The sequence below is a fragment of the Odocoileus virginianus genome, chromosome 16, assembly GCF_023699985.2.
Source record: "Odocoileus virginianus isolate 20LAN1187 ecotype Illinois chromosome 16, Ovbor_1.2, whole genome shotgun sequence".
NCBI lineage: Eukaryota > Metazoa > Chordata > Mammalia > Artiodactyla > Cervidae > Odocoileus > Odocoileus virginianus.
In genome coordinates this window covers 3,054,020-3,077,194 of record NC_069689.1, presented here as the reverse complement: position 1 = coordinate 3,077,194, position 23,175 = coordinate 3,054,020, and the positions used below count along the sequence as shown (strand labels likewise).

Sequence of the window (23,175 nt, the reverse complement as noted above, 5' to 3'; positions counted from 1 at the left end):
GGAATATATTTAAGATAATATTCACGCTTTGTGGCCATGCTTTTTTAACTCTAAATTTACCACTCTAGTTTCCTTGTCTCAACAACTGGATTATGTTGATTAGACTGGTGGGAAAATTCATGCTATAAAAATACAGAGCCATCCATGAACAACACAGGCAAAGAACAAATAATAATTTTCACTCCTGTTTTTTCAATTTTCTCTCTTCCTTTACAAAGATAGGCATATTTCTGGTAATAGTTTTAAAGTTATGGAAAGGCTTTATTATGTATTACAGAACTATAAAATTTCAAAAAAAAAAAAACTGTTTAGAACCACCAATAATTAAGAAATAATAATAACCCCATAAAAAAAGTATTTGGTGTCTGTTAGAAATTTTCCTCAAATTATGATATGTAGCTCTCCACACTTTCCAATGATTGTTATATTAGCCATGAATTTCTATGATTTCAGCTGAATATACTTTGATACAATTTTCCTTAAGACATGGTCATGACTCATTTCTTCTTCAATAGCTCAGTCATTTCAGGAACAACCTGCAAATTAAAAAAATAAATAATAATTAAGCAATTTGAGTCTTCATTGTGATAAGGTCACAGCTCCATAAGGAGTACAAAGAGGCCAAAACTAACAATGTGAATTACCAGCGAGGTACAGGAGGTACAAACTGCCCCCTCCCTCTGCCTCAGGAGGAACTCCCTGTTCTCCCACAGCCTCTCTTCCCACCCACGGGGAAACTATACCCACCCTGGACATGTGGCTAGCAGAGCCAAAAGCCCACTCATGGCCTGGAAGCCTCTGTGACACAACCCCAGATCTCAGAAAGGCACCACTGAGAACAGAAAGTTCAATTTCTCTTGTCTGTGTTGAGAACAGTGTATATTTTTGACCTCTGTGTTTCCTGGCACTCTTCCTTCCCTCACTGCAGTCCTGCATTACCTTCAAAGTCTTGCTTAGTCACGACTCCTGTCAACTTTCTCTAGTACTTGTTTTCTCACTGTTTGTTCATTCATTCATCATTCATGTAACAAACACTGTAGTTGTTATTCCTCAGCACACGTTACCATCTTCTGGCACATAAAAATGAGCTGCATGCAGGACATCACCCATCGGACATCACCCATCATCGCTCTTTACTAAAATCAAGGCCTTGTGCTAACGCAGTGGCTGGTCAGCAAACAGCAAGAAACCCCAGTGAAGGAAACTGACCAAGCTGGCTCCCACTTTGGAAAGGATTCATTACTAACCCTTGGCCTGGGCGGTTCAGTGGCTGCAGCTGGAGCTTTTGGTGTGGAGCGGCTTTGTGACAGCCTGGATCACAGAGGAGGGCTACATGTGGGGACTGCAGGAGAATGTCACACAGGGCCTGCCTGAAAACTAGCCTAGCCACTTGTGTAAAATATCAATTACTCAGCTTCCAAGGGGTTGTCGACTGCCCTAGCTCACAAAGATCCCAGCTGAACTCGCCACTGATGAATATAGCCTCTCAATTATTTAAGAGAGCTACATTTCCATTAGGTGGAAATAATGTGTTCGTACAAAATTTATTAAGGAAATTGTCGACATGTTGTTTCTTCCGAATGTCACTTTGTCTCCAGCCTATTAAAAGGCCCATGTTTACCATGGAGCCAGCAGGCATTAGCTCAGGGGCAGCATTAAGTGCTGGCACCACGTCCCCCCGTTTCCTCAGCGGAGAGACCATGAGCTTATGCCAGTCACACAGAAGACATGCTAAACGAGCCTCATGTGGGACCTACATGTTTCATGAAAAATGGGCTAGGGCTCAACTTCTTTTAAATAAAACATAATTTGGTTTAGAACATAGTTTTTAAAAACCTTACAGAAAGTCCCCCTGCCACACTCCCCCCAAAAGGGTTGAGGGGTCTTTCTCTCTCCATGTTCCATATTATTTTTGTTAGATCAATCTCAGAATTCCCAAGCATACCAAACAATGCCTTGGTTAGGGGAAAAAACATGCCAACTCAGTTTACTGAGTATCTAATGGCCTCAGCACACTGAAAGATCTGAATTCTTATTTTTTTCTATTTTAGATCCTGCAGAGGCAGCTCCCTACTCAGTAGACCAGATGAGAGTGAATTTATGTCTCAAAAAGGACAATCTACTGATATGTCACAGCACAACTATATTTCACTCATTTATTATTTCCTCAGGATAAGCACTATGGGAAATAGAGAACATCAGGCCTGATTCCTGGCCACAAGAAGGGAAGAGACAGAGGCCTAAGAACCACTTGATTAGAAATTTGCTCATCTTACACTGTAATGTAAGAGGATGAGAATGGCATTAATAGCTCCAAATTCAAGCATTCTGAGGTAAGTTGAGTCTGGTACGGACTAGGAAAAATCAGAACATTTAACATGGAGAAAACAAAGATTCTGGACAAAAAATGAGGTGGCAAACAGATAAACACTGTAGGTTTCAGAAACAGTAAAGGGATTAGTATGAATGTAGTGAATGGCTATGTTGGAGAGAGGTGGAAAAGCTTTAAACAGATAGGAGTTATGCCAAGTCTAATCAATGGGGACACAATAGACTCTCCAACACAGACGGACAACTGGATATCCACATGCAAAAGAGTGATGCTGGACCTTCACCTCACACCATACACAAATATTAATTTAAGATGGATCAAAAACCTAGTTAAACAACATAAAACTCTTAGAAGAAAATGTAGGGGTAAATCATCAAGACCTTGGATTATGACAATAGATTCTTGGATATGACATCCAAAACATAAGCAACAAAAAACAGATGAACTGGACTTCATCAAAATTTAAAACTTTTGTCATCAAAGGATATTATTAAGAAAGTGAAAAGACAACCAACAAAATGGGAGAAAGTATTTAGAAAACATACTAAGGGTCTGATAAGGGTTTAACATCCAGAAAATATGAAGAAATCTAACAACTCAACAACAAAAAATAACAAACAATTCAATTTAAAAAATGGGCAAAGAACGTGGATAAACATTTCTCTAAAGAAGATAAACAAATGGCCAAAGAGCACTCACAAAAAATGCTCAATATGATTTGTCATCCAAAAAAAAAAAAAAGTCAATCAAAACAACGAGATACCACTTCACAACCATTAGGATGGCTATAATAAAAGATAATAACAAGTGCTAGCAACTATATGGAGAAATTGGGGCCCTTGTATATTATTTGGTAGGAATGTAAAATGAGTCAATCACTTTGTAAAATAGTAGGCAGTTCTTCAAAATGTAAAACACAAAATTATAAAAGTGTACAAGCAATTCCAATCCTAGATATGTATCCACAAAAGATGAAACAGTGCACAAAAACTCATACATGAATGCTCATGGCAGCATTAATTATAACAGGCAAAAAGTGGAAACAACTCAAAAGTTCATCAACTGATAAATGGATAAACAAATTGTGGCATATATATACAATGGCTATTATTTGGCAATAAAAAGGAATAAACTGCTGCTACAACAATGAACCTTTAAAACATTATGATAAGAAGCCACCCACAAAAGACCATGTATTACATGATTCTATACCCAGGACTGGCAAATCTACAGAGACACAAAGGAGATTAGCTGTTGCCAGCGGCTGGGGAGAACGTGAATAGGGAGTGACTGCTAATAGGTATGGGGCTTTTTCTCAGTGTGATGAAAATGTTCCACAATTAGACACAATTATACCTAGTCTTTCAGTAATGGATGCATAACTCTGTGAATATACTAAAAACAACAAGACTGAGCTGTACCTTTTAAAAGCATACATTTTATGATATGTGAATTATAGCTCAGTAAAGTTATTATATCTTAAAAAATTAACAAAACTACCAGTCAGGTGGTTCCCTCTGTCTAACTCTGATTATGATATACACCATTTATTAAGCACCTACTATGTACCTGCATGGAACAAAATACAAACAGCTAGGCTAATATTTAACACAGACTAAACTAAGTGCAGTACAATCTCATTTAAATCTCATTTTAAGGTGATATTTATATTACTTATGAGAATGCTTATATTCAGAGAGATTAAGTAAGTTTGCTAAGATAATTTAATTAGTATATGCCCATGACGGAATATGAAATGAAGCTTGTAATTACTGTACCATGTTACTTCTGTCATATGAAGAAAAAATAAATTTGTCCTAACTCATGACTGTTGAAGGGCGGAGTGAAAAAATAAATAAAAGAAAATAAAATGTTATGCACATACAGTTTTACTCTAGACATGATGAAATTTGGTGGACACAATATACCTTAGGGAATTATCAGTCCAATAGCTATTTCTATACTTGTTATATGTGATACAGTTTGAAATTTTTAAACAAAAATTTGGTCTAAAAAAGTCCTTTTTACACAGCTATTGTTTGATTTATGATGTTATTTTAAGATCTTAATCCCAAATAGGTAATAATTTTCATTCATAACTTGCATAATTGCATTTTTTAAGCTGTTATACCTTAAAATTTTGATTTTTAAAGATAGAAGGTAGCTCCAGTGAGAAGTGTATTCACTATGCCACCTGGTCTGCTCTTCCATCAGAATTACTAGGTTGGAGCAAAAGTAATTGCAGTTTTCAACCATGAATTTTAAATTATAACTAGGCTCAAACACATCCTTATTAATCAAAACAGGAACCATTCAATCAACACATTTTTGCCAACAAGAAATAAGTTTGTTTGCTCCTGTAGCATAAAAATACATGCTTTGGGATTTGACAAACTCTTGGGAAAGCATTTTCTGCCTCCTGCTGGTTGTTGAAACATTTTCCCTGCAAAAAGTTATCAAGATGCTTGAAGAAATGGTAGTCAGTTGGCAAGAGGTCAGGTGAATATGGCAGATGAGGCAAAATTTCATAGCCCAATTTGTTCAACTTTTGAAGCACTGATTGTGCGATGTTTGGTCAGGTGTTGTCATGGAGAAGAACTGGGCGCTTTCTGTTGATCAATGCCAGCTGCAGGTGTTGCAGTTTTCAGTACATCTCATCGATTTGCTGAGCATACTTCTCTGATGTAATGTTTTTGCCAGGATTCAGAAAGCTGTAGTGGATCAGATCAGCAGCAAACCACCAGTGACCATAACCTTTTCTTGGTGCAGTTTGGCTTTGAAAAGTGCTTTGGATCTTCTCTGTTCAACCAGCCATCATCAGCTTTTGTATAAAATCCACTTTTGATTGCATGCCACAATCTGATTGAGATAGTTCACTGCTGTTACATAGGATAAGAGAAGACAACACTTTGGCACCCTCTTATTGAGTTTCTTCACCTTCACAATTTGCTTCAAATGCTGAATGACCACAGAATGGTCAACACTGAATTCTTCGGCAACTTCTCGTGTAGTTGTAAGAGGATCAGCTTTGGTAATTGCTCTCAGTTGGTCACTGTGAACTTCCAATGGCTGGGCCATTGTGTTTCTCATCTTCAAGGCTCCCATCTGCTTTTTAAAATGTCTTGAACCACCACTGCACTGTATGTTCATTAGGAGTTCCTGGGACAAATGCATCATTGATGTGGCAAGTTGTCTCCATTGCTTTACGACCTATTTTGAACTTGAATAAGAAAACTGCTCAAATTTTCTTTTTATCTAACATCATTTCCCTAGCTTAAAATAAATATAAATACACAGCAAGTGATAAGTCATTAGCAAAAAACATCAAGTGAGAAATATGCATCAAAATGATGCATAACATAACCACATTAAGAATGTATTCCAGAGAAAACAGAAAGAGAAATTAAGGAAACAATACCATTCACCATTGCAACAAAAAGAATAAAATACTTAGGAGTATATCTTCCTAAAGAAACAAAAGACCTATACATAGAAAACTATAAAACACTGATGAAATAAATCAAAGAGGACACAAACAGATGGAGAAAAATACCGTGTTCATGGATTGGAAGAATCAATATTGTCAAAATGGCTAGTAGTAGTATAGACTACCCAAAGCAATCTATAGATTCAATGCAATCCCTATTAAGCTACCAACAGTATTCTTCACAGAACTAGAACAAATAATTTCACAATTTGTATGGAAATACAAAAAACCTCGAATAGCCAAAGTAATCTTGAGAAAGAAGAATGGAACTGGAGGAATCAACCTGCCTGACTTCAGGCTCTACTACAAAGCCACAGTCATCAAGACAGTATGGTACTGGCACAAAGACAGAAATATAGATCAATGGAATATAATAGAAAGCCCAGAGATAAATCCACGAACCTATGGTTACCTTATCTTCGACAAAGGAGGCAAGAATATACAATGGAAAAAAGACAACCTCTTTAACAAGTGGTGCTGGGAAAACTGGTCAACCACTTGTAAAAGAATGAAACTAGAACACCTTCTAACACCATACACAAAAATAAACTCAAAATGGATTAAAGATCTAAATGTAAGACCAGAAACTATAAAAGTCCTAGAGGAGAACATAGGCAAAACACTCTCTGACATAAATCACAGCAGGATCCTCTATGACCCACATCCCAGAATATTGGAAATAAAAGCAAAAATAAACAAATGGGACCTAATGAAACTTAACAGCTTTTGCACAACAAAGGAAACTATAAGCAAGGTGAAAAGACAGCCCTCAGATTGGGAGAAAATAATAGCAAACAAAGCAATCCTTTGTCTAAAGGATTAAATTCAAAAATATACAAGCAACTCCTGCAGCTCAACTCCAGAAAAATAAATGACCCAATCAAAAAATGGGCCAAAGAACTAAACAGACATTTCTCCAAAGAAGACATACAGATGGCTAACAAACACATGAAAAGATGCTCAACATCACTCATTATCAGAGAAATGCAAATCAAAACCACAATGAGGTACCATTACACGCCAGTCAGGATGGCTGCTGTCCAAAAGTCTACAAGCAATAAATGCTGGAGAGGGTGTGGAGAAAAGGGAACCCTCTTACACTGTTGATGGGAATGCAAACTAGTACAGCCACTATGGAGAACAATGTGGAGATTTCTTAAATAACTGGAATTAGAACTGCCATATGACCCAGCAATCCCACTTTTGGGCATACACACTGAGGAAACCAGATCTGAAAGAGACACGTGCACCCCAATGTTCATCACAGCACTGTTTATAATAGCCAGGACTTGGAAGCAACCTAGATGCCCATTAGCAGACGAATAGATAAGAAAGCTGTGGTACATATACACCATGGAATATTACTCAGCCATTAAAAAGAATTCATATGAATCAGTTCTAATGAGATGGATGAAACTGGAGCCCATTATACAGACTGAAGTAAGCCAGAAAGATAAAGAACATTACAGCATACTAACACACAAAGATGGTAATGATAACCCTATATGCAAAACAGAAAAAGAGACACAGATGTACAGAACAGACTTTTGGACTCTGTGGGAGAAGGCGAGGGTGGGATGTTTTGAGAGAACAGCATCGAAACATGTATATTATCTATGGTGAAACAGATCACCATCCCAGGTTGGATGCATGAGACAAGTGCTCGGGCCTGGTGCGCTGGGAAGACCCAGAGAGATCAGGTAGAGAGGGAGTTGGGAGGGGGATCGAGATGGGGGATACATGTAAATCCATGGCTGATTCATGTCAATGTATGACAAAACCCACTACAATATTGTAAAGTAATTAGCCTCCAACTAATAAAAATAAATGAAAAAAAAAAAAGAATATATTCCAATATCAAAGGGCAAAGTTCAACAATGCAAAAGCACAATTACTTCTGCACCAATCTAATACTATAATACTCATCTGTGCTACACTTAATTCTGATTTCAACTGAGAAAACAATTTGATTTCTGTTTAGTTCTGCCTTGGTTGCCAGAGTCTGTAAAAGACGTGGTCCTATTTACTGCAATTCATCTAAGGTACAGGAGCAGTGATGAACCACCCAGCTGTGGTACCTGATGAGCTAGAAAGGCAGTAATGAGAAAAAGAACAGAGCAGGAACCTGGCTTAGTTGTGCCAACAACTTGCTCAGCAACTTCCCTAAATCACATCTCTCTGAGACACAGACAACTTAAGAAGAACACATCCTGCTTGTTACTCACACAGTAATAAATGAGAGGCTGCACCTCAAGTAGAATTTTTCATATTTTCTTAACTAGTTTTTCCCAAGACTGCATTTTTAAGGACTGATTAACTTCCTCACCACTTTATATTAATCAAAGGCATATATAACTGTGCTTTAGAATTTCTGAGCAGCATGAGATAGACACTGCCTTAGTTCTTGCCAAAGGCAAATAAAAGTTATGTCTTACTCCAGATGGTCTCCCAATAGTCAAATGTGGGTTCTTAAGGGACAGAAGATTGGAAGATGATACTCCAAGCAAATGGCAGCCAAAAGCAAGCAAGCAGGGCTGCACTCACATCAGACAAAAAGACCGCAAGACAAAAAAGTTAACAAAAGACAAAAATGGACACTATATAATGAAAAAGAGACAATTCATAAGGAGATACAACTTGCTAATATATATGCACCTGACAAAGGAGCATCAAAATACACAAAACAACTATTAACAGACCTATACAGAAAAAATGGCAGCAACACAGTAACAGTAAGAGATTCCACTTACATCAACCAATAGATAATTTAGAGTCAATAAAGAAAGAGCAGAGTTAAGTGAAACATTAGACCTGATATGATAGATCTGTACAGAACATACCATCCAAATGCAGCAGAATACACATTCTTCTCAAGTGCACATGGAACTTTTCTCAAGGATAGACTGTATGCTGGGACACAAAACGAGTCTCAAGACTGATAATGATGGTAAGAATCTAGAAATCAACTAAAAGAAAGCTGGAAAAACCACAAAAACATGGAGAATGAACAACATGTCACTGAACAACTATTGAGCCAATGGAAAAAAATCAAAGGAGAAATAAAAGAACAAAGCCCAAAATCAGCAGAAGAAGGAAATAATAAAGATCAGAGCAGAAATGAATGTAATAGAGACTAAAAAGATGATAGAGAAGATCAGCAAAACTGAGAGCTAGTGCTTTGAAAAGATAAATAAAATTGACAAACTTTTAGCTAGACTCACCTAAAATAGAAAGAAGGCTCCGACAAATAAAACAAACAAGGATAGATAACAATGGGTACCACAGAAATACAAAGGCTTATAAGAGAATATTATGAATAGCTATATACCAACAAATAGGACAACCTAGAAGAAATGGACAAATTCTTAGAATCAGACTTTTCAAGACTAAATCATAAAAACATAGAGAATAAGAATAGACAAATCACTAGTACAGAGACTGAATCAAAAAGCTCAAAGTAATCAAAAAGCTCCCCAGAAAACAAAAGGTCAGAACCAGATAGCCTCACAAGTGAATTCTACTAAACATTTAAAGATTTAATATCCACCCTTCTCAAACTATCCCAAAAAATTGAAGAGGGAACATTTCCGAACTCATTTTATGAGGCCAACAACATCCTAATACCAAAACCAGACAAAGACAATGTAAAAAAAAAAAGAGAGAGAAAGAAAATTGGAGTCCAATATCTCTGATGAGTATAGATAAAAAAATCCTCAACAAAATTATTAGCAAAACAAATCAAACAATACATTAGAAGGATCACACACCATGATCAAGTAGGACTTATTTCATGAATGCAAGAGTGGTTCAATATCAGTGGTTCAAATCAGTTAATGTGACACACAACATTAACAAAATGAAGGATAAAAACCATATGATCATCTCTGTAGATGCAGAAAAAGTACTTGACAAGATTCAACATCAATTTATGATAAAAATTCTCAATAAACTGGATATGGAAAGAATGTGCTTCAACATGATAAAGGTGATACATATCAAACCCATTAATATCACACTTCGTGGTGAAAAGCTTGGTGAAAGTTATACTTCTAAAATCAGGAACAAGACAAGGATGCCTGTTCTTACCACTCTTATTCAAAATAGTATTGGAATTCCTAGCCAGAGCAATTAGGCAAGAAAGAGACAAAAAAGGCATCAAAATTGGAAAGGAAGAAGTAAAAATGTCACTAAAAATTTGTGGATGACATAATTTGATATACGGAAAACTCTAAAGACGCCACCAAAAAAACTATTAGAAATAATAAATGAATACAGCAAAGTTGCAGGGTACAAAATCAACATACAAAAATCTATTGCATTTCTACATGCTATCAATGAATCGGCAGAGAGAGAAATTAAGAGAACAATTCTATTTACAATCACAACAAAAAGAATGCCCAAGAATATATTTAACCAAGGAAGTGAAAGACCTGTATACTAAAACCTTAAGACCCTGTTTTGTTTTGTTGACAGAAACTGAAGACATAAATAAATGAAGGTATTCCATGCTAATAGATGGGAAAAATTAACATTTTTAAAATGTTGATACTGCCCAAAACAATCTACAGATTCAGTGCAATCCCTGTCAAAATCCCAAGGACATTTTTCACAGAAATAGAACAGAAAAATCTATAATTTGCATGGAACCATAAAAGGACCCCCCTCCCTGCACACAAAGCCAAAGCAATCCTGAGAAAAAAGAACAAAGCTGAAGGTACCACAGTCTCTGATTTCAAACTATATTACAAAGTCATAGTAGTCAAAATAGCATGGTACTGGCAGAAAAACAAATACACAAATAAATGGAAGAGAATAGAGAACCCGGAAATAAAATTAATTTACAATGTACAAACAAAAAGCATACAATGGAGAAAGAACGATTTCTTCAATAAATGGTGCTGGAAAAACTGGACAGTCACAGACAAAAAAATGAAGCTTGACACACAAAATCAATTCAAAATGGATCAAAAATTTGACTGTAAGACCTGAAACCACAGAACTCCTAGAAGAAAACACAGGTAGTTTGCTGACATTAATCTTAGCAACATCTTTCTAGATATGTCTCCTCAGGCAAACAAAAGCAAAAATAAACAAACAACAAGTTAAAAAGCTTCTGCATAGCAAAGGAAATCATCAACAAAATGGAAAGACGACCTATGAAACAAGAGAAGATGCCTGCAAATCATATATACAATAAGGGGTTAATATCCAAAATATGTAAAGAACTCATATACCTCAATGACAAAACAAACACTCCAATTAAACAATGGGCAGAGGAGGTGAACAGACATTTTTCCAAAGAAGACATAAAGGCAACCGGCACATGAAAAGATGTTCAACATCATTAATTATTAGGGACTTGCAAGTGAAAAATCACAATGTGGTATCACCTCATTTCTGTTAGAATGGCCATAAAGGTAAGAAATAACAAGTGTTGGTGGTGAGGATGTGAAGAAAAGGGACCACTAGTGCACTGTTGGTGAGAATGCAAATTGCCACAGCCACTTTGGAAATCAGTATGGAGATTCCTCAAAAAATTAAGAATAGAACTACCACATGAACCAGCTATCCCACTAAAATACAAAAATACTAACTTGAGAAGATATAATTGCAGCATATTTACAATAGCCAAAATATGTAAGCAACTTAAGTGGCCATCAATGGATGAATGGATAAAGAAGATGTGGTCTATAGGTATACAATGGAATAGTATTTTGCGATTTGTGACAACATGGATGGACCCTGATGGTATTATGCTAAGTGAACTAAATTAGAAGGAGAAAGACAAGCTCACTCATGTGGAATATAAAAGACAGCCCCTCCCAAAACAAAGTAAATGAACACACCAAATAAAAATAAACACACAGAATCAGAGAAGAGAGTAGTGGTTACCAGAGCAGAAAGGGCTGAGGGGGAGGGTACAGCAACTAAAGGTGATCAAGTATATGATGATGAGGCAAGACTAAATTTTTGGTGGTCAGCACACTGTAGGGTATACAGAAGTAGAAATATAATGTTGTACACATGAAACTTATATAATGTTATAAAGCTGTTATCTCAATAAGAAATTCAGAAAAAGTTTTTAAAGTGTGCTTCTTAAAACACCAAAAATAACTTGAGAATCTCAAGTTGGAAATCAGCTTATTGGATGATTTTTAAGGTCTTTTCCACTTTCAGTGTCCTAGAACTCTCAATATCTCTTTAAGCATGCACACACACGTGTGCAGACACACATAACAGACACACACATACTCTCTCATGTTAAACCTAGGAGTTGCCCTTAATGCAAGAGGCACAGCTTGTGGGACACCACTGCATCCATCGTTGCTACAGAGATGCTCCTCCCCCAAGGCAGATGTCCACAGTACGAACATCACAAACGTCTGACTGTTTAACACTTCATTTCTTTGATCAAGTATGTGGGCAGCTTTAGTACAAGCAGAAAGGAAGACATATCTTAAACAAAATTACTTACAAATTTATTAAAATATTGTCTTGAAGAAAAATAAAAGGCAACTACATTTGATGTCTGTTTGCAAACATGTCAACAGGAGACATGGTTGGGGTTCAGCAAGTATTTAACTTCATTTTTAAATTTAAAGGTCTTTATTCCTTTATCTATATTTCACTGTAACTAAATGCTTTCTACTTGAACAAAGGTATTATTACACAGAAATACAAAAATATTTATCTTTCTCATAGTAACTTTTCATCCCACTGGAATATCTTAGTCAAATGACTGCCACTACAGTCACAGTTCTTATACAGCTGGGCCAGGTCACAGGAGCAGCTAACGTACCTAAACCCTACATTTCAGATACAGAACCCCAGGACCACAGAAGATGGGCTGTATTTTTCCCATGCAAGAGAGAGGCCTTTCTGGGTTGGGTGTGTCGGGGGAGTGGGGGGTGGCGGGAGTTTCCACAGGGAAAGATGCCTTGGCACGCAGGCTGGGCCACCACCAAGTAATTGCTGAGCATCCGAAGGGCCCATTCTTCACTGAGCATGAGCACACACTTCAAAATACAGATGTGCTCTCAAAGTACACTCATGAGTTCATCTGGTTCATACAAGTGCTACAGAAGCCATGGCAATGGGCCAGTCCTCTCGCTGGGGAGACCACCCCTGGTTCTGTTCTCAGGCTGCAGCCTCTCCATAAAGGCCCATAGAAGCTCATTTAGATCTACATGACAGGTTAGTAAACCTAGAGTTGGATGCTACTTTCAGAGCCTCAACTACTGCCTAAGTAATTTCTGCACAAGGTAACCTAGAAACTTGTAGACAGGCCCTGAGGGACAAAAAGAGGCCAGCCCATGCATAAGCCAGGACCTTTAAATGTGGCCAAATGGACATCAGGTACTCAACTACATCACTAAGTAATTCTTTCACTGAGAGGGCAAACATAAGGGTGGTAGTAGGACAGAAAGAACACAAAAATATTAAGAGTGTGAGGAGTTAGAAATAAGTGTTCTTTCCTACAGTTGTCACTGTTAGGAAGGCCTTTGACTCTCAAACACAGCAAGCAGAGCATACCTGTTGAGTCGATAAAGTGGACCCGAGAGCCCACTCATCCCATGAAAAGCTATAGCATCACTAGTAAGTCTCTGAATGAGGGGTTATGATGGGAATTTCCTTAAGGTATCTGGTAAATATGGTTCTATTATAATTACTTGAGTCATTTCATGTTGTGTACTAACTTAGTACATGAGATGCCAAGAATCATATGGATGTTTAAAGACAACATGGACTTCTTAAAGAAAAAGTTATTAATATAATGATCCATAAAAATATCATATATTAAGCAGAACAACTCCTCACTTTAAATAGTTCAAAACTATGTAAATATATTAATATATACATACACAGACAGACACAGATATACAGTCACACAATGTCTTCCTATAACAGCTTCCTCCCTGACCAACTCCTGCAGGTTCTTGGATGACAACCTAGATAATAGCTATCACTCTCAAGGCCAACTTACCTTAAATAGATCTGCAACTATTCCATAATCTGCCACTTGAAAAATTGGAGCTTCTGGGTCTTTGTTAATAGCCACAATTGTCTGTGAAATAAAAGCAAAGAGTTTTTTAAGAAAACATACTACACAGACTGATGGTTCTATTCTAACTTTCTTAACAACAAATTTGTATTCTTAAAAATGTCTACCAAATAAGATTAGTTTAATTTGTGCTGATATTGTAAATTTAGAAGTTTCTGGGTAGGAACATAACAAAAAATTATCTTCCTTCCCTACCACAGGCCAACTGCAATATTTAAAAAAGGTTTTATATCATTATTTTTAAAAGTTCTTTTTTAACTTATGAAAAAATGTTGTAGATAAGTAACAAATCGGAGAGGATTCTGGGAAGGTGGCCAAGTAGGAAACACTGAGAAACTGTCTCCCCACCTACACAACAACTGAACTGGCAGAATCTTTCATGTAACCAGTTTGGAATTCTGGAATCTGTTCAAGGTTTGCAACTTTCAGGGGAAGGCTTGAATGGTAAACTGTAGCTCTTAGCAGAATAGTTGCTACTAAACCTTCATCTCTCATTCCTGGTGGCAGGCAGTTGTGTACATATTCCTGGAACAGCCTGCATACAGCTTATAGCAGTCAGAGTGGGTAAAAGAAACCTTGTCCTCTAAATATTGGGGATCTGTGCTTTGACCACAGAGTGTTGCATCTGATCAGAAAGGTGCAAAGAAGGGGTGGCTATTGCTGCTGCACCTCAACCACTGTTTTCCCCCACCTGTCAAAGTTGTTCCCAGGGGATTTAAAAGATCAGTGCTCTTCATTTTTCTCATTTTCTTTCATTTCCCCCCTGTGGGAGCCAGACATTAATGACTAGGACATTCAAAAGCAAATGCATATCAGAGGAAAACTACAAAGTGACCATACATGCCTAGGGAAAGGCACAGACTCTGAAAAGACTCCAGAAGCCCGTAAGTTTATATACCTCAGGTTAACACTTGGCACAAAGACAGCATACAACAATCAAAAAGATAAGAACAATAAACAAAGACAGTAACAAAAACAAAAAAACCCAGCATACTCTGGGGAAATAGAAGAATCTACTACATTGTTGGTTCAAATGTCCAGTTTTCAACAAAAAAAAATCACAAGGCAAAAAAGAAAAAAGTATGGCCCACTCAAAGGCAAAAAATATAAACAGAAACTGGTATATCTACTAGACAGACTTTAACATAATCATCTTAAAGATGCTTGAAAAAAAAATCTAAAAGAAGATGAAGAGAAGGTCAGGAAAACAATGTGTGAATGCAATGGAAACAGTGATAAAGAGAAAACGCAAAAAGAAACCACAAAGAAATCGTGGAGGTGAGAAGTACAAAAGGTGAACGAAAAATTCACTAGAGGGATCCAAAGGCAGATTGGATCAGGCAGGAGAATGAATCAGCAAATTGGAAGATAGGACAATGGAAATTTTCAAGCTTGAAGAACAGAAAGAAAAGATTTAAGAAAAGTGAACATAGCCTAAGGGACCTGTGGACCACCATTAGGAGGACCAAAACATCTTATGGTGGTCCCAGAAGGAGGAGACAGAGAAGAGGGCAGAGAGAATATTTAAAGAGATAATGACTGAAAACTCCCCAAATTTGATTAGAGACATGAACAGAAACATCCAAGAAATTCAACAAAATTCAAGTAAGATGAATTCAAAAGAGACTCCACACTAAGACACATAATCAAAGTTTCAAAAGCTGAAGATAAAAAAAGAATCTTGAAAACAGAGAGAATTGATTTGCTACACACAAGGGATCCTCAAGACTATCAGCAGATTTTACAATACTAACTTTGGAGGTGAGAAAGAAGTGAGCTGATACATTCAAAGTAGTAAAAGAACAAAACGGTCGACCAATAATACTATATCCATCAAAACTGTTCCTATAGTTACTTTCGCAGAAACGGAAAAACTCATCTTAAAATTCATACGGACTCTCAAGGAACCTCAAGTGGGACTTAAAGACCAATGAAATAGAAAAGGAAGCCCAGAAATAAACCCTCACATATATGGTCAAATCATTTTTGACAAGGGTGTCAAGATCATACAATGGAGAAAGGATAGCCTTTTCAACAAATGGTATTGGGAAAACCAGATATCTACATACAAATGAATGAAGTTGGCCTCTTACCTAACACTATATACAAAAACTAACTCATAACAGATCAAAGATTTAAACATTAGACCTAAAATTACAAAACTCTCAGCTGAAAAACACAGAGCAAAAGCTGCATGATGTTGGTGTTGGCAATGATTTCTTGAATATGACATGAAAGGTATAGGCAACAACAAAAAAAAGACAAATTGAACTTCATGGAAATTAAAAAATTTTGTGGCTCTAAAGGCACTATCAACACAGTAAAAAGGTAACCAAGAGAATGAGAGAAAATACTTGCAAATCACGTATCTGATAAAGAATTACTACATGGAATATATTTTTAAAAAACTACTGAACTCAACAACAAAAAACCAAACTATCAAATTAAAAAATTGGGCAAATGGCTTCAAAAGCCACTTCTCCAAAGAAGACATACAAATGGCCAGTAAGCACATGAAAAAATGATCAACATCATTGATCACTGAGGAAATGCAAATCAAAACTACAATGAGATACCACCTCAGATCTAATAGGATGGCTACTGTCAAAAAAAAACAAAAAAACCACCATACCAGTGCTAAAAAGGGTGTGGAAAAACTAAAACCCTTGTCCATTGTTGGTGGGAATGTAAAATGGTACAACTGCTGTGGAAAACATTATAGTAGTCCCTCAAAATATTAAAAATAGAATTACCATGTGATCCAGCAATTCCAATTCTGGATATATACCCAAAAGGACTGAAAACAGGGCCTTGAAAATATATTTGTACCCCCATGTTCATAGCAAAGTATTCACAAATGCCAAAACTTGGAAGCAATTCGAGAGTCCATCAATAGATGAATGGATAAGCAAAATGTGGTATGTATGTATACACACACACACACACACACACACACACATACACATATAACGGAAAACTATCAGCCTAAAAAGGAAGAAAATTCTGACATATGCTACAACATGGATGAATCTTATGCTAAGTGAAATAAACCAGTCACGAAAAGACAAATATCAAATGATGATTCCACTTAAAATGTACTTAGAAGAGTCAAAATCATGGAAACAAAAAGTAGAATTGTGGTTGTCAGAATATGGACTATGAGGTGGGAGACTGGGAAAATACCATTTAATGTATATAGAGTTTCAGTTTTAAAAGATGTTGTAGAGTTGGATAGTGATGATGGGTACACAACATTATGAATGTATTTAATACCAATGACAGTGTGTAATTTTATACTTAAAAATGATTAAGATAGTAAACTTTATGTTATGTATATTTTACCATGCAGAAGAATGTTTTAATGCAGTATACTAAAAATGTTGAATTTTCTGTATATAAATTAATAATCTGACTTAAACCAAACCAACCAAATATAACAGGAAATTTTTGTAGGTCATTGAAAAATTTTAGATGTACTGAATAAACACCACAGATAAAAAATTCATTCATCCATTTTATATTTGGTGTGCTTTATTCAATAAGACAGAAGTCAACTTTGTCAAATCATGAGATATATATTATTAGAGTCAATTCTTAACTTATTTCACTTATAAAATGATTGGTAGTTTTCTACCTATTAACAATAAATATGTTTTAAACTTGTGACTATAAATGTTAGATTTCAACTTTAAAAAGTAACAAAGTCATATCCTAATTCATAGGCTTTAAAGCTCAAACTGTTTATTCTCTATATACTGCTTTCCATTTAGCATTTTAAAATTAATATCCTGGGTCTACTGTGAGAATAGAAAAGTTAACTATCTAGTAGGCCAATTAAGTAAAGATGAATGTTTAAAACAAAAAAGTTTAAGTCCTTATGTATGCAGCAAATAAATGTAACAAAGTACTATGTCTCCTACAAAAACTACCACAAGTTCCTCTTAACTCCCATAAAATCTTTAAATGTAAGATTATAATGACAGATCAGTAACAGATTACGTAGAAACTGTCCTAAAAAACGTGTTATGTTTACACAATTATTCTATTAATAACATTTCTTTATACACTACAAATAATCTGGTATTCCCCACAGAGGCTTCTAACACCACTGCAATTAAAGTAAAATTAGACTTTTGACTCTAACATGGTGTTATTTTAATTAAAAAATGATAATTTTTGAATCTTTGGAAGTAAAATTAAGTACTTCCCTGCCTATTACTCCATCTCATGAAAACAGGCAGAACACCTTTTTCAAGTATTTTGATACAGTCTGACTTAAAATATAGCCTATATGATATACGTGTAAATTCCTCTAAAAGGGCCCCGAGGCCTGAATATTCCAGAATATCTGAAATTGGCACACACTGCAGTCCAAGTAACTACTGATCCATAGAAGCATGCCATATATATTAAAGTGTGGTCAAAGACTATAATATAGCATGGTTTCAATATACACCTCAAATCTAGTCACAAGGACAAACATTTTGAATCATAGGCATTGATTTGTATCGTGGTCTTTCTCTTCTGGGAATAAGCAGCCTGCTTCACAGCTACTAGCAGAGATTTATTTAATTAACGATGGTTAATGATTTTCCTGGAGGCCACCTAGTCAAACATCTGACAGTTTAATCATCTGAAAGCTTTTTCATCCCACTATATAAAAGTTATTTTTAAAGAAAAAGCATGTGATTGTGGGCAAAGAACCACTACAGTATTTAAGAAAAAAGACTTCGGCCAGTTACAGAATTCTCAGATTACTGAAAGAATATTCCTGAAATATCAACTGCAAATAATTATGATAAAATCTTGCTTGCACTCTAGGGCTCTTTTAATATGTCCTTATAAATTCATATCCTTCTTCCTTATGGACATTTTAAAGCACAGACTGTATTCAACCATATTAATAGGTATACAGTTTATATGCAGAGCAGGCTCCAGGAGTTGGTGATGGATAGGGGAGCCTGGCGTGCTGCAGTCTATGGGGTCACAAAGAGTCTGACATGACTGAGCGACTGCACTAAACTATCAGATTTATACCAACCAGTTTATCCACGGCCGCCTCAGGTCTTAGTTGAGGCAGCTGGGCTCTGTAGCTGTGGCACATGGGCTTCGTTGCCTCGCAGCAGATGGGATCTTAGTTCCCTGTCTAGGGCTAGAACCTATGTCCCCTGCATTGGAAAGCAAATTCTTAACTACTGGACCACCAGGGAAGTCCCAATCATCCATTTTAGAACTTAGCCAAAAATAACAATCTAAGACTGGTGTGTCTCCCACAAAAGAGTTATGACAGGAACTATGTCTTTTTCATTTAAGCAACTCCAGCATCTGTACAAAGTACATAGACTTAATAAATATTTGTTGACCGGAAAGACAGACAAATTATTGGCTCAAGTTTATTCTTACAGATTGTTCCCCAACACGGGTCTCCTTAATTCAATTATTGCCTTTTTGCTTTGACATATACCATCTAGTCCATTTCTCCTCCAGTTCAGCCCTGCTGGCATGAACAAGATCTTCTAGGCAGGCAGAGAGAGAAGCAAAATTCTAGATATGTCTGAACAGGCCCAGCTAAAAATATTTTTGCAGACTGGTGGTGTTTAGTGTTTTTTTTCCCCTCTAATGCAGCAATAACATTTTCCCCATTGGCACTGCTGCTTTCAGAGCTCAGTGAAGAAACCTGCCATCCAACTGTGAAATCTGACTGGTTTGGGGCCAATTCATTTAGAGGTTACAAGGAGGGAGTGCATGCATCTTTTCAAGTTAGAAGTTAAACCTATTAAAAGTTTTATTACCTTTTCTATCAAACTTCCATCTGAATGAATAAAAGCAGGCGTGTCAGAGGCATCTCTGACTTCATGAAAGACTAAGTTCATAATTCAAACTGTGCATTGTTATGCATGAATTAATATGTCATATTCTGAAATGTATGTTCACAGAGTCATCACACAGGACTTCTAGATAGGAGTCCAAGCAGCAAGTTAAAATCAAGTGGCTCCTCTATGTGCTGCATTTTTGACAATTACTAAGGTTTTGAGGTGCTCCAATCCAAAATGTGTCAGTCACAATTTAGTAACAACCCAAGAAGACGGGCCTTGCTGACATATGACAGTGGGACCGTTAGGGGTTGGGTGAAACAGAGAACCAGGTATCAGTACATCACAAACTAGATAGTCAGAACCTCATCAAGTTGTTTTCACCCCATATTTTCTATCCACATATTGTCAGAGCTGAAAGAGATCTTCCAACACCTGCATTTGGCAGACAAAGAACTGAGGTACAAACAAGACATGTCAGGTGGCAAGTTGGCAGGGGAGCTGGGACTCAGGTTCATATCTCTTTCCATGATACAGCACTGCTTCTCCTACTAATGGTACATCTTCAGGCAGGGTACAGTAGTGTCTATACCTTTCAATTCCTAGATTTGTGTTATTGTGAATGGTTCCACCACACACACTAAAACTACATGGAAGCATACCAGTGAAACCTAAATTTTAAAATATGAAAACTTTTCCTCTTAGTATCATCACTGTTGTGTAGTTACCTTGCTGTCTTTCATCCCAGCTAAATGTTGGATGGCTCCCGATATTCCTACAGCAATATAAAGTTCCTGAAACAAAAGAGACCATATCATTAATATGCATTCATATATTACACCTTCCAAAGTACTTGCTATAACCAACCCAAGTCTTATGCCAGAAATATTTTAAATAAAACAGATGCCATATGTATCACTTAAATTATGCCTTCCTCCTTCCCTGATCTCCCTAACCCATAGTCCACACTTGCCTCTGAAGTCATAAAATAGTGGTGGAACAATAATATTGGATAATAAGAGTTTTTGAGCATTAACTGTGTGTCGACCACTGTGCTAAGCATTTCACATCAACTGTTTCACTTAATCTCACAATTTCCTGTGAGGCCGTACTTTCTGTCTGTGCTACTCATTTGGATACAGCTCTTCAATTCACTACCCTGCATGGAGCCATTCACAATATACACACATTTCATATTAACATATAAGTACATATTAAAGTATACTTTGACTTAGCTATTTGCTTCTCACGGATATTTGTTGAAGTGGTAATCAAAGTATATTTATTAAGCTTCACATTTAGAAAAACCATATATACAAATCAGTCTCAAGGGTCACACACACATACACAATCTCCTTTATTAAAAAATAACAGATTTCTCAAAGGCACAGAATGAACCTTTGTATTTTTAACGCCTAATAAACGGGTCCCTGGACTGCAGTTTCCAAGTAAATGTGGATGATAGTTGCACCTCTTCCTACCCCTCTGCTTCAACTAATTATAAAAGGAATGATGACTGCTCTCTGTACCTTTATCTAAAAATTAAAATTCACTATCATCATGAAAAACCGATTTAATAAGTGCTTAATTAAAAATGCTTAGTTGCTCTGTCTACTACGGATAATTAAAACTTCAGCTGAAAAGCTTTCCCCACACATAAACTGAACAAGTCCTGGCTTGGGTAGGGGGTGCCTCTTACCATGTAACCAAACAGACACTACGGTTTTGTCACGACTGACAGTATAGTCTCTCCTCAACATGAGTAATGTGGAAGGTACTGAAGGTGGCTCTGTCACACAGTTTTATTACCGGGCAAATACTTCAAAGTCAATGACAATGTCAGGTGGTCCCTCTTTGTCTTCTGCATGGCTTGTAATCTAACTCATGAGCACTGGAGCTTTTCTTTAAAAAGCTCTTCAACAGTGAACCTTTCTAAAAAGGCTCCTCAGGATGCTCTAATGTACAGAGTTGAGGACCAGTAAAACAGATGATCCTCAGCTTGTAAGCAGCTTGAAACCTGTAACTTGACCCAGCACATTGATAGCATATCTCTGGGTCTTATCTTTAAAGGCATAAAGTGTCCACCACTTCTAGAGCAGTAGGATACCCTTAAGTTCTCTGGAAAGGATACAACCTAGACCCTAATGTGAGTTAATCATCTAAAAATCTACAGTGAGCTGGGTTTGCTTTTCAATTCAACCTGCTCATTAGTTAATCATCAGAAGCCTGAAAATAGGAAAGAGCACTTAGGCCTAAAAAGACTGTGTCTTAGGGTGGGGAATACACTACTGCAGAAAGCAAAATGTGTGGGTGAGGATAAAAAGCAATCCCATGATTTTATCTTAAACATAATCCAATGCATCAATTATGACCATACACCTTTGGATAATAAAGTAAGGCCTTGTTATTATACTCTTATCAGACAATGACACTTGTATGACTAATAAACAAGCACTACTATTTTGAAAAAGCACCAGTATTTTCCATTGAAGACTTTACAGGTAACTTCAATTGATAATTTTAACATCATTCAATTTATTCTGACCAGCATTTCTTTTAAGAAAGAACATTCATTAAATTATTAATCACAGTATACTTACTAAATCCGACGTTCAGGAAAACCAGGCCAAAAAGTTCTAACATAGAGATTTTTAAAGTTAGTTATTTAGATAGACTCTGTCTCACTAACCACGCTTTGAAGTATATTCTCAAACCATATATTGGAAAGGATCGACAGTTCTATAAAGGGGTCTTTCTGACATACATGTCTACATTAAAATTCAGCAAGTCTTAAAAGCCTCTCCATCTGCATTATAAAATGCTAATAAGAATGCTGATTCACTCTGGCACTAAACATCAACATAAATATGATATAAATGAAATTTACATTAAACCTCCTGAGAAATGATTACTGTTGGCTTTAACCATAAATATCAGTAAAGAAATAACAATTCTGGGCCAAAGGAAACCAAAGGTGGTTCCAGGGTCATTCCCACCTTTCTAAAAAGCATAAATTGTCCAAACAAGTAAATTTTGACCTGTTCCTGACCAACAGGAACTTATTTTACTATCGTGTAAACATGGTTCTCTAAATAAATAAAAAAAGCTTTGAAACAACAGCCCTGAATGAGTCCTGAGATTTTGGCTGCTGTTCTGAGATCTGATGGCTCTCTGAGACGGGAAGAGAGGCTTTTTTTCTTCTTTTTCAGAAAACGTGTACAGGCAATTAGACTACAGTCATAGGATGCTTCCTCATGGTTCAGAAAGCATTTCTGTATTTCAATAATAATAATTAGTATGTGCAAAATCCTCCACAGATGCTAATTTATGGAGCACTTTAGACACTGGTTCACAACATAACAAGGCAATCCCTGCCCTGAGGCACTTTCTTTCTAAATCGGATGGTAGGTAAAAAAATTTGGAGCGAAAATGAGAGATGATGTTGGAGTGGGGAACAGCAATTAAGGGTTCAAAAAGAGGT

At 36.5% G+C, this 23,175-nt stretch overlaps 1 protein-coding gene across 1 annotated transcript in view; it reads right to left on the bottom strand.

Annotated features, from left to right (window-relative positions):
* Positions 1 to 237: 237 nt before the first annotated feature.
* ETFA (electron transfer flavoprotein subunit alpha) overlaps positions 238 to 23,175 on the bottom strand; it is a 72,412-nt gene continuing 49,474 nt past the window's right edge. Inside the window, exons 10-12 of the mRNA XM_020886993.2 lie at positions 20,423 to 20,488; positions 13,804 to 13,884; positions 238 to 536 (exon numbers count right to left, since the gene is read on the bottom strand). Coding sequence (XP_020742652.1) covers positions 498 to 536; positions 13,804 to 13,884; positions 20,423 to 20,488 — 186 coding nt within the window. The 3' untranslated portion in view covers positions 238 to 497. The remainder of the gene's footprint in view (positions 537 to 13,803; positions 13,885 to 20,422; positions 20,489 to 23,175) is intronic.